We start from the raw sequence: 12,482 nt of genomic DNA, 5'->3' as shown, positions 1-12,482 counted from the left end.
CCAGAACTTGTTTCTTGATTTCAATTGAAAAAGAAACCACTGGCTGGAAGTGAGCCAGAGTGTGAAGCTGGACGAATAAGAAGTGAAGTCTAAAGATAGAATATAAACCATTAAACTTTAAAGTCCACCATTCCACGCCAGACGTTAGTGCTTATCAGAATGGTCTTCTGAAAACAATCTTTTAGGGGTGATTAATGTCTGCTATTAAAACATTTTACACAAGGACATTAATGAGTAGGTTGAAGTCTTAAGGTCTGACTTTTAAATGAATTTTAATTCTCATCAGCAATGCCTACAGTACTTCAGCATGCTGACCTGAGGAAACTTCAACAGAGCCATGAGAACAATTACAGCAAACACAGGAATCATTAACCTGGCCTGTAAACAAATAATCTTTCGTTCAGCAGGCATCACATCACACGCGTTTACATAAATAGCAAGATAACATCCGTCTCACATAAAAATGTCAACAGAATGCATGGACGTATCAGTGTAGAAATATTGAATTTAAAGCCAAGAGAGATAATTCTCTCTCTCTGTAATGCCATTAGGTGTCCCCATTCTTTTTGACTGTCACAAAGTGCACTAGTGCTTTAGAAAAAAAGACAAAAGAGAAGCAAACTAAAATAACCTCATGCACTTCTCAAATAATTGAATCTGTGTCACTTCAATCAAAGAAATGCTTATGGAGACACTCCCTGGTACATTTAAAAATACCGAGGAGAACTACAGCGGTTCGACTAGGAAGGAAGTCCAAAAGAGCACAAGTGAACATGTAGGGATGCAGGGAAACACTCAGGATGAAGAACATTAGGCTTATCTTGCTACAACGAATTGTGTGTGTGTGTGTGTGTGTGTGTGTGTGTGTGTGTGTGTGTGTGTGTGTGTGTGTGTGTGTGTGTGCCAATTGTATTTTATTCACTGAGGGGTGGACAAGACCCAGATCACAGCATCTAGATCAAAGAGTTCAGCTGCACTCAAACCTGTTCCTTTCACAGGCTGGACCTCCTGGGAACTCTGACGAGCCCTGACAGGGGTCTTGACGTCCACGTGCCCAATCTTCAGAGTACTCCGGAGGCACACTTCCTCTGTCTGTCTTGCTCTCTCTGTCCTACTCTGTCCTTCTGTCCTACTCTGTCCCTCGTTCAGTTCAGCCCAAGTTCCAACCACATCTGTTTTCTAACCACTTCTCTCAGCTCAGGGTCACAGGGAAGCAACAGGACAGACACAGACCCAGGGCTGGCTGCCCAGAAGCCAATTAACCCACCAGCATGGTTGAAACCCAGGCGAACCAGGGGAGAACATGCGAACTCCACGCAGACAGCACCCTGTTTCTTATACCGGGGCAAGAATTGAGTGTGAATTGTAAATTGGGTGTGAGTGTGTTTTTATGCCCCTGTAAGATGTGGATGTTGATGTTACTGTGCTGTGCTGACCACTGAGCACCACGCCCTCAGCCCGGCTCCGTTGCTGTGATTCATTTCTCCACCTCGGCTGGTGCAGGTGGTAGAAAAACCAGCAGTGTAAACCGGGAGATGCGTCAGAGCGCCTAGGCGTCAGGGGAAGAGGATCGGGCTGATTCCACACTGAAAAGCGGAGAGAAGAAACACACCTCTTCGGTTATAGAGCCGCCTTCTTCACACCTGAAATTCTGGTACGCAAATGTCCCAAACAGAACCTAACAGTGAGTTATATCAAATAAGAACAAATAAGACCCGAATTTAATTTACTAAAGTTAAACTTTTTTTTTTACGAATAAAAATTGTACTGAACTGAGCGTGAAGCCAATTAAAAGGTTTTAAAACGGCAGGGATGAAACGGGAAACGACATCTTAATTGTTATGAGGGAGAAGTCCCGGTTTAAATGCGTGTTGTTAAGCGATACAAAACGCTTCCATATCCCATTAAGATGATCAGACTGGGGGATCAAACATTACGCCACAGAAAGTGTATAACGATTATTGTGCACATTTCAATTAAATTAGTAGAGCTTTTACCATGCGTTTCGTCTCCTTATTTATCTGTACGATGCAGTCTGTTTTGTCAGTGTAGTAAAATAAACACGGTAATGAAATCAGCCGTAGTCGAAACTACTATCCAGCGAAATAGTTCAAGTGAAACGCACAAGGTAAATGTACAGCAGGCAGGCAATGTAAAAGCGAAATGCAAAACACAATTTTATATTGATTAAGCAACATATTTGATGACATTCTAGCTTTGTATGGAACTGTCTTCAGTTCTCTTATTTATCTTCTGATTCAGCGCCGAGCAAAATATCCTTATAAAAAAACGGATGCATTATGATGCGCCCCCTTTTTTTTTTTATGAACGTGCAAAACCTTCATTTGTCTTTGGACATTTGAAAACTTGGCGTGGACAGAAGGCTCACGCTGTCGCCTTTCTCGTATCGCCGGCGAGCACTGCTCCACGGCTGTTACATAACCTACCACAGTCCGGGGGGTAACTCCCAGCCTCAGAACATCTGGCCGCTCGCCGGGGTGTGACGCGGCGCGCTCGCTGGGGCAGGTAGCTCGTAAATAGCGCGACAGCGCCTTTCTGATGCTGCTGCTTCGTTTGCCTTCGTTGGTGTCGGGCGTTGAAAGTCCGCTTTAGTTGAGCTTGTTGCATTTTGTACAGTAATTTCGAGCGCAAAAAAAGGGGGAGGGAGGGCGCACACCCTGGTTAGCGGTCAGTTAATTCCAGAGGCGAGAGAGAGAGAAAAGGGAAACGGGTTTACAGGAGTTATAGGCAAATGACGTTTCCATTTTAAGCGGATCACCGTAGGGAGATCCTGAACTCCTCGAACGCGACGGGAGTGGCCGTGCTCGCAGCCTCGGTGCGCCCTCGCCGTCCCGCTGCTCCGCTCGCCCTGGCCGCCGTTGGGGTGGAAACCATGCCCGCAGCAGGAGGAGCACCCACGGTGCCATGCTAAGCAAGTCGCTGCTTCTGGTGCTGGCCCTGACCGCCGCTGCCGGGCTCCTCCGACGGTGCCGCTGCTGGAGCGACGAGGACCTCCTGCTGCCCCCGATCAACTCCTCCACCCGCTTCCTGGCGAACCTGGAGGTGGACGTCAGGTACTCCAAGAGATCCGTGGAGGGCAGCGAAGCGTCCTCCGAGACGGCGCTCCAGCCCCTGTGCAACATCAGCGTGCAAAGGCTCATGCCCACCTCGCTGGTGGCCCGCTGGGACAGGCACCTGGGCTTCCAGTGCGATGTGCTCATCTACACCACCAACAACCACGGCCGGGCGTTCTTCTCCGCGGCCTTCAGCCGGGCGGTCTCACCTGTTGTCATCGAGCACCTGGGCGTCGTGGGCGGCCAGCAGGAGTTCAGGCTGTGCGTGGGCTGCGGGCTCTCCCGGAGCCGGCGGTTCGGGCAGGCCAGGTCGTACCCGCTGCAGGCCGGGGAGCCCCTGGGCTTCTGCTGCCTGGACTTCGGCCTGGACGAGCTGAAAGGCGACCACAGCTGGAGACTGAACCGCAAGCCCATCGAGTCAACTTTGGTGGCCTGTTTCATGACTTTGGTGATCATTGTGTGGAGCGTTGCTGCCCTCATCTGGCCAGTGCCCATTATTGCAGGCTTCCTTCCCAATGGCATGGAGCAGAGGAGACAGAGATAAGGCGCGCACGGGGTTCGATTTTGTTTTTAAGTTTGAACTGATCGATTCTCGATTAAAACACAGTGATGTTTGTATTAGAGACTGTAAAGGCCTTGCTACTCCGACTTGAATATTTTTATGATGGCAGAAATTATTTTATAAGTTCATTCATTTGCTTTTAGCAAGTATCCAGGGCTATTCGTTTTTTTAAGAGTGCAATGTTTCTAATTTTGTAGCCTAATGCTTTATATACAGCATATTGTTTCGTACCGATCGACAACATGTGTTGCGTAAGGTTTTAAACAGAATGGTTTGCAGATGTTTAATATGAAACATTTCAAGTAGAAGAAAATGTGCATTAAATAAACATTGTTCGGGCAAATGAGTGCGTAGAGTAACATAACCATTTCAAATAAGACCCAGATATGGTCTACATGTATCTTACTATCTTATTATATCTTATTAATTCGAATGTATTAATTTATAAAATTCCAAATATCGTAGAAATAGACCGGCCATCACAAACGTATTTCTATGTATTTCATGTGCGAAAATAATACAGAATAGAATTTAATATACGTTGTATATGCATATTTGTAATCTTCTCTTTTTATACATAATACGTTTTTGAATTATTAAGAGGAATTCGTGAAGTCAAAACCTTTTAATATGCTTAGTGAGTAAAATTAACTAAGAACAAAATTATTTTATCATAGGGTGTTCAGACCGATTTTAGAAATACTGTATATTTGTAAAAATATCTCCACGAATTGTTCTTATAGCCTGCATCACGATATTATTTATTTTGCAAAACATGGAAAGAAAAGTACTTCCATTCATATCTCTTTCCGGAGCATTCAAACACTACAGTAAAGTCAAAAACGTTTGCCAATTTCTCTTCAAAATAGCACCAGAAGAATGAATAAAATGTTTTCCATGTTTGTTAACAGATTTATGGAAATCGTTGAGATAGATTTCCAACGTTGAGATTTAATTTGCAACAAACAGGTTTGCTGGCATATTCATTACTGATTCTAGGTATTTTTAAAACAAAATCTCGTACTGTGAACAATGGGTACTTCACAGAAAGCTAGTTAGGACCAACCAATATTTGAAGCTGCAATATGTATGTATTTCTTAAAGATACAGTTCATGACCTAATGCTGAAGAAAGTCCATACCTCATACCTGTCCGTATTCCGTGTCAACATTCAGTAACAGCGTTAGTCTTTTCACAGTAACGGTAGCCGTGTGTGCTGTTTCAAAGATGTACTCGCCAGGATATAACAATGGGAATAACCACGAACCGCTATGTACCAACATTCAGAAACACAATAAATACTTTCAATCGTATCAAAAATTGCGTTATGATGATCATTTATTTGAAATGTGAGATCGTTGTTTAAAAACAACAAAGTGTATGCACTGTGCATGTAGCCAGAGGGCACATTAGAACAGCTCAATAATTGCTATTTATTTAGCATTGCAAACAAAGAATATATTTACCAATTACACACCCAGACAGGAAATCTAAAGACACCTCATTTACAGAAAACTCAAAGCGCAATCCCGGCATTTCTTGACACACAGCGTTCGGGGTACTTGTCGTCCGGGAAAATGAAATTGTGAAAATGAAACAGTTTTCTAAGTGGAATGGTATGATGGACTTAAACTCTGCAGTGTTTATGCTATTACATGATTCGGAACTATTCTTCAACATGTCCGACAACAATCTAGAAATTGAAAAGCAGTTTCCAGATGGCATGAATACACGTTCCTATGCCCTGCAATTCATAATTTCAGAAACACTTAACAAAGACAGAAACATAAACGATAGGCGCACTCATAAATCAGCACACTGTACAGTATTATTGCAAACAATCTCAGAGCAGTTTGCAGGGTTAACGGACTTCAGGTGTGAGATCTAAGTAGATCAATAATATGAAATATTAATTGGGAAGAGATATTATTCCCTCTTGTACATAATAGATTGTGTCTTCCTTCCTTGTGACCTTTCCATCACAACCTCTTCATCGTATATAACATTATTCATTTTGGTTTCATGCATGATCTTTTAATGTAATACGTTCTCCAAACATCTTCGTAACTGTTAATGTACCTTAATATAACTATATAACAATTGTATATAATATACAATGAAACTGTAGTAGAAGAAAAAATACAGGAAAGAGGATTTATTTTAATCGTAATCTCTTTCTACCATAATCTTCTTCCTGTTATGGAAACAAATGTACTCAGTACAATAGTAGAGAAAATGATACATGGAAAGTTCTGCTGTGTATTATTTTAACTCGTTTATCCTAATATTCGGTTTAAGATGCTGCAAATCAGCAAAATAAATGTCATATAATACATTTTAATTGGATTTAATTGTGTTAGCACAGTAATCCCCCTTTTTGTGTTATCCTATGTGCATGTTCACTCAATGGGTACCATTTCCATTAAGTTCTCTCTACATAAATTGATGTAATTAATTCATAAATATGAACCAATGTGACAAAGATTCCAGCACACATGGGTTTGGAGCAAACAATATCCTTTAAGCTTCAGTGTTCTGAAGAATGCAGCTTTAGGGAAATGAAGGTCTGTGCTTCACTGCTTCAATGCTTACGATTTAAAAAATGTCGCCACTTTTTTCAGCCTCATATTTGAGATGACTGGCAGGCAGCGGTGAGAGGAACAGTGACCCAAAGTCGTTATCTGGGATTGGTGCCTCAGTGCTGTGTGTTCCTTAATCCCTGTAAATGGTCTGGGGGCTCAGAGAACCCCACCGGTATAACAGAGCAGGTGTGAAGGTGCCTTATTCACTGTGCACTGCCCTGCAAAACACAGCCCACTTCTCATCCGCACCAGCTACGCCAGGGCCAGATTGGGAAAGGCACAGGCGTTCAGCAACAGAGATCTACAGACAGGCAGGACCAAAGTAAACCGTTATCAAGGTGAAAAGGCAGAAGCTGGGGAGGGAACTGCAAATGTGTCACGAAGCGCCTTTCAGCACCCTGTGCAGACGGCAGAATCCGGAAGGGAGTGAAACAAACACGGGAAAGAAGACTGGGATCGGGGCTGGAAGAAGAACAGGGGGGCGTGTCGGTAGGGAGTCCGTAGGAAAATCCAGGGTGAGTAAAAGTCCAGAGCCGGGTAATTCATCCATGACAGACAAGACAGAGTTTAAAAGCCGGAGTGGGATCTGGTGCAGGGATGGGGAGATGAAAAGGGGGAATGGGGCCAGGCGCTCCCAGCCCCGGACCCAGATGGTCAGGACGCCGTTGTGAAGCCGATGCCATCGGACCACTACTGGACTCGCTGGCAGGCGGGCTTCTGGACGTCCATCTTCCAGAGCCGAGCCCGGACTGGTAGGAGCTTCTGGCTTTTATAGGGAGGGGCTGGAACAGATGCAGGTGCAAAACATCAGGACAAACGAGGAAGAGCCGGAGCGCCCTTAAGAGTAGTGGCTTACGATCGTGACAAATGACCCTTAACACTCCCCTCATCTCTGAAGCACGGTGGTGTAGTGTCAGGGAGTGGGCTGGGAGCTGCCTCTGGAACTGGCTCACCGGTCTTCTCTGCTCTTCTCCTTTAGTCTTCACTTAGAGGTCATATAAGCATCCCAGTAACAATGACTAAGTGAAAAAAGCACCAGGTAAAAAGCAAGTGCTACCCTACTCATCATTTTGTGGTACAACTTTAAAAAGAACTTCCCACACTCCGTCATGCACTGTGGTGCAAAAACAAACATCAGTGCAACTTCATTCTCATTCCACATCATTTTGAAATGACCTGAATTACAGTACCCCGAGAAAGACGTCTCTTATCATTAGTATGTTGTTCACAGCAAATCAATTACATGCACCAAAAAATATCCACGTTCCTTTGATGTCTAGAACTATTTTAATGACCACAAAGTTCATTATGAATCCGAGGAAAGAAAATTCTTCAGACCAAAAAAAAATGTTTTTTTTAGATATTGAGATAAACCGGAAAACGTCAGCCTGTACGTACGCTATGAAAGTTAATTCCAGCCATTTTCTAACTGCTTGTTCCTCCAGACCTGGAGTCTATCCCAGCAAGCAACAGGTGCAGGACACGATAGACTGTGGATAGGGCACCAGTCCACTGAGGGGCACACACAAGCAAACAACATACAAACTCCACGCAGATAGCACCCGAGGCCTATTGCCAGTGAACTGCAATTGAGATTAAACCCTGGGCACCAGCAATTGAACTTCAAGGCTTCAATGCTAACCACTGCATAAACAACACCCTTTGTTTCTAGGGTAAGCTCCATGTTGCCACCACCCTTGGTCAGGAAAAAAACTGCTTTCTGGATGCATTGTTGCAGAATAAGCGTCCCTTATTGGTTTCATAGAAATCGCAACATGCTTTGCATTCCATGAGGCAGAAGTTCAAGCGGCCAATCAAGTCAACTGGTTCCAAGATAAAGGATTATGCTGGAGCGTGTGTTTTATAGAAGATGACTATACATTTTACAGAAATCCCATGGACCTCTAAATCTCATCTGTAGGCAGCTGTTCTCATCGGTCTCTGTAAACAGAAGCTAGCTGTAATGAGCCCGGTCCCACAGTGTAACTTCCAAGTACATCTAGAAGCAGATGCAGGGCTTTTCCACTGGTTCCAAATACTGCAGCTGAACAGCAGCACAGTTTTTCACACCCATCTGCTTCCTGTAACTCTTCAGTCTGTTGAAGTCTTCAATGGAAGTGCGGTGAGCAGGAGACTGCGGCAGACAAAGAGTGTCACGATAGCAAAACATTGTAACAGCCTCATAAGTCACATGTGGACCAAGCGTCATATGGAATTACTGTCTCAATAGCAGACCAGTGTGTTGTGATAGTGACATCAGATAGCAAACAACTGCACTGCAATTATGACCTTGAACGTTGCAACAGTGGACATGCAAAACAGTATATCACGATAGTGATCAGTACACCACAATAGCAACAGTTGCAATAGTTAACAATTGTGACAGGATAGCCTATTTTTATGTCACAACAGTAGCGAATAACACATTACGATAGCACACCAGTGTATCATGATAGCAACATCGGATGTCGTGATATTGCTTCATGTCATGATAGTGAAGGGTGTGTTGCGATACCAAAACAATACATCACAATAGCAGCATCAGATATCGTGAGAGAGACATCACATGTTGTAATAGTGAAGGACATATCAGGAAAGCAAACTACTGCATCATGATAGCACCATCAGATGTCGTGACAGTGATCAGTGCGTTGTGACAGCGACAGTCCATAACGATAACAATCACGTTGTAATAGCGACATTGTATGTTGCAATACTGGCTTGTGAGTTGCGATAGCAACACTGTATGCTACCCTAGCAAACAGTGCTTTGCAGTAATGCAAAAGAGGACAGCGTGTTTTGATATCAAACGAGTGCTTCATCATAGGGACGTCAAATGTCGCAACACTGAATGGCACTTCATTTGAACTGAAATGAAAGAATCATTCTAGAAGAATTGGAATTGTGAAGAAGTGACAAAATGACAACGACAATGACAAAAACAAGGGCACTAAAATGAATAGCACTCCAGCACAGAATATCACAGAAGGAGGCAGAGTAACTGATGAAGTAACTGGCAATGGCAGCTACAGAATGAATCGTATTGAGCTGCATTTTACTTATTGAAGAAGAAACTACAAGCAGAAAACCCCACAAACAAGCAACAACTGAAAGTGGCTGCACTCAAGACATGAAAAAGCATCTCAAAGGAACCTATCAAGAGTCTGGGGGTGTCGATTGGTCACAGCCTGGAAGCAATGATTGCATGTAGTGTGACCAAATACTAACTTTACAGTTACTGTAAATGAATGTCCCAATTCTAATGTGCACCTGAAGTGGGGGAAAACAAACAAAGTCAGTATTACTGACTGGCGCTGTCTTCTCTCCCTCAGAGGAGATCCTCTGTTTTTTCTTCTGCAGAAATCAAGACTCGATTTCTCAACAAAGGAAACTGTTCCAACATGGATAAAAACATGCAAAACAACATCCAGAAACCAGAAAAGGTCAAATTCTCCACTTTTTGCTTCATATTAATCTTTTGATCCGAAATACAGATTTCACTAGTAGACAGCAACAATAACCAAGTTCACCTCAGTGGCTTAGTACTTACACTTCTCAGTGTTGATGATACAGACCTTCTTGATGATGTTCAGCCCTTGAATGAGCACTATTGCACTGAATTGCTGGTTGATTGTATTATATATTGTAACAAGATACTCATTTCCATTTTGTACCAAACAAAATAATTGAAAAGATTTAAAATGTTCAAGATGCCTTTGGAATACTGTGGCTAGAACAGAATTCTGTTCCAGGGAGAAGAATGTAAAGTATTGCACATACTGTATCATTTCAATAGTTATGAGACCATATTGGAGTAAATGCTCTGTTGGTGAGTTTCATCAACCTGAGTCATTTTATGCAGAAGAAAAGGTGCTTGTGGGTGGATGATACTACAGTTTTCTAAGAATTTAGGGTCCACGTTGAGGGCATTGGTTTTCTTTCTGTCAAAACATGTCTGAGTGTGTAATGCCGTAACAGGTACAGAGTGCTTGTAGTGTAATCCTCAGCTCTGTCTCATTGCAAATGAATGGATCAGCTCCTGAGGTCAAGGTTTAAGAAATCATGGACACCACATTTCCCGCTTTGGAAGAAAAGATGTTACCTGTTTTTAAATCTATGTTATGGAAATACAATTCAAAGGAAAAAATAATTCTTCGAAGATCAATCAAACTATCCTCCTTCTGGCCCGCCACTGATGATCGCCATCAGTTTTATTTCATCTCTTCAGTATGACAGATTGTTCTCTCGGCACCATATGTCTGGCGTTCTAGATCTGTAACTCCCGTCTCTTCGCTCAAACTGGGGAAGTTTAGATGGCTTCTTCGGCTCTAATGCCAGTCACAGGAATAGCATGGGTCTCGGAGAATGTGTGTGTTATTGAGCACTTCACATGCGAAAGTGTGATGCGCTTTCTGCAATGGGTTGATTTGTTGTTTCAGTAAATCTGCCCTCAGTAAATCTATTAACACAGAAATGGTACTGCTAGTCGTTCAAACGCCAGATGCTAATTAAATACAGATTCCGTTGATTGTTTTCGGATAGTGAAAGGGTTTAAGAGGATGCTGCAGAGATTTTATTTCTGCACCAAAGAGTCATTTGTCCTGTGTTTTTGTTTGAGGTTAAAAGTACACTATAGTAAGGTATTATGGTATAATATACACTGTGCTATTGTATTATACAGTATTATATATAATACACTGTGGTATGGGATTTTGATATATAGTACAATACAGTATGGTACAGTATTATGAAATATAATAGACTTTTATGAGATGAAAAAGGCAAAATAAGAAAGGCAGGAGAAGCCATTCATTGCATTGGTATTTTTCCTGCACACAGCAGAGGTATAAGTATCAAAAGCACAGCGCAATATAAGCATCACTTGCCAACAATGCTACACATTATACAAGCTATCGGCTGAATCTGGGGCCTGATTACACTGATTCTCAGAAACTGAACAATAATTTAGAACAAATCAGGGCATTCTGTCGATAAGAACCCTTCTCCTGGAGATTCCTGTTTGTGACTTCAGTTATCTTTATTTCTTTCACATTAGTGCACTGCTGAAATGATGAGGTGAGTTCAGAAACACTTAGCAACTGCGTGTTAAATAACTGTTTTACATTACAAAGCACCTCACCGTGTTCAAACAAGGATATAAGAGAATGTGCAGGTTGTAAGAAACAAATTTGTTCATATAAGAATGGAATAATGTTTGTAAATAAGAGGAGGTCTCATGACTCCCTTGAAGATAATTTGAAACAGAAATAAAGACACAGCAGTGTCTGGTGTTACTAAGCTTAATATAATGAGCATCCAAAGCAATTTATCACTTACTGTATATTGATGTATGTTTTTAGAAAAATAAAGTTTATAGATTTTGGATATGGATTAAATGTTTAAGCATTATTTTGATCAATTGGCTGACTGTGATGCACCTGTGTGCATAGACACTAAAGTACCTCATCACTGATTAATTGAGTTCCTTGGGCACAGGTGACAGGAGGTAACCTCCTGAATGTAAAGCGTGGTGAAAATCAAGAGAGAAAAACAGAAACGAATCAATCTGTCGCTCGTTTCAAGAGAACGCTGCCTTTGTGCCTCTGGGACTGTCTGTTGGAGGCTCAATCAAGTCACATCAGGGGTGATGCAGCAGCAGATGACTGTGGCGTCTAGGGCTCAGGGTTCAGTGAGCAGGAGGGTCTTGATCATGCTCTGGGGGGGAATGGGACAGAATCGCACATGCAAAGTGTGCACTGCGAGCATATAGCTTGTGTTGGATTTTACTCCCTGCCCATGACAACTGTTAATCAGCACCACACGTTTACGTATCATGTGTGCTCAGCAAAATATCAGTGCACCTGCTGCAACAAAGCTTTATTTTCCTGATATGTCCGAATACTTTGTAAATGTGTTGCAGTGGCGAGAGATAAGTCCCTCTTAATGCTCGGTGTGCTTTCCTACAGATTTTTAAATCTGATGTCTGTTGCGGTAACTGCTTTTGATGGAACATGTTTCAGCATGTGAAGAAGTTCCCAAGCCCAAAAACCAAGCCTCCTGGCAACCCTGTCTGAAGGAATGCTGGTGTCAGTGATGACACGCAGGAACTTGTACAGAGCATGAGGCCGTAACTTACTTGAGACTCACACACTTACTTAGAAATATTCAAAGCACCAGAGAAATTCCATTTATGGGGAGATACAAAATTAAAGAACATTTCTTGAAATTACTTATAAATTAATTCAAATTATTTTGAACTATATT

The 12,482-nt window shown here is 42.4% G+C and overlaps 1 protein-coding gene across 1 annotated transcript; it reads left to right on the top strand.

The window, feature by feature from the left end:
* The first annotated feature begins 1,516 nt into the window (after positions 1 to 1,516).
* tmem158 (transmembrane protein 158) lies at positions 1,517 to 4,956 on the top strand. The gene has a single exon (XM_088602112.1). The coding sequence runs from the start codon at positions 2,926 to 2,928 to the stop codon at positions 3,616 to 3,618; it is 693 nt and encodes a 230-aa protein (XP_088458238.1). The 5' UTR covers positions 1,517 to 2,925; the 3' UTR covers positions 3,619 to 4,956.
* The last annotated feature ends 7,526 nt before the right edge of the window (positions 4,957 to 12,482 follow it).

Source organism: Lepisosteus platostomus, chromosome 12, assembly GCF_059453375.1.
Source record: "Lepisosteus platostomus isolate fLepPlt1 chromosome 12, fLepPlt1.hap1, whole genome shotgun sequence".
Lineage (NCBI taxonomy): Eukaryota > Metazoa > Chordata > Actinopteri > Semionotiformes > Lepisosteidae > Lepisosteus > Lepisosteus platostomus.
The sequence above is the reverse complement of the archived record's forward strand: the minus strand, read 5'-3'. Positions and strand labels throughout refer to the sequence as shown.

Bases quoted from the DNA above. Each gene is read 5' to 3' on its own strand.
- tmem158 (XM_088602112.1), top strand. From the start codon at position 2,926: ATGCTAAGCAAGTCGCTGCTTCTGGTGCTGGCCCTGACCGCCGCTGCC.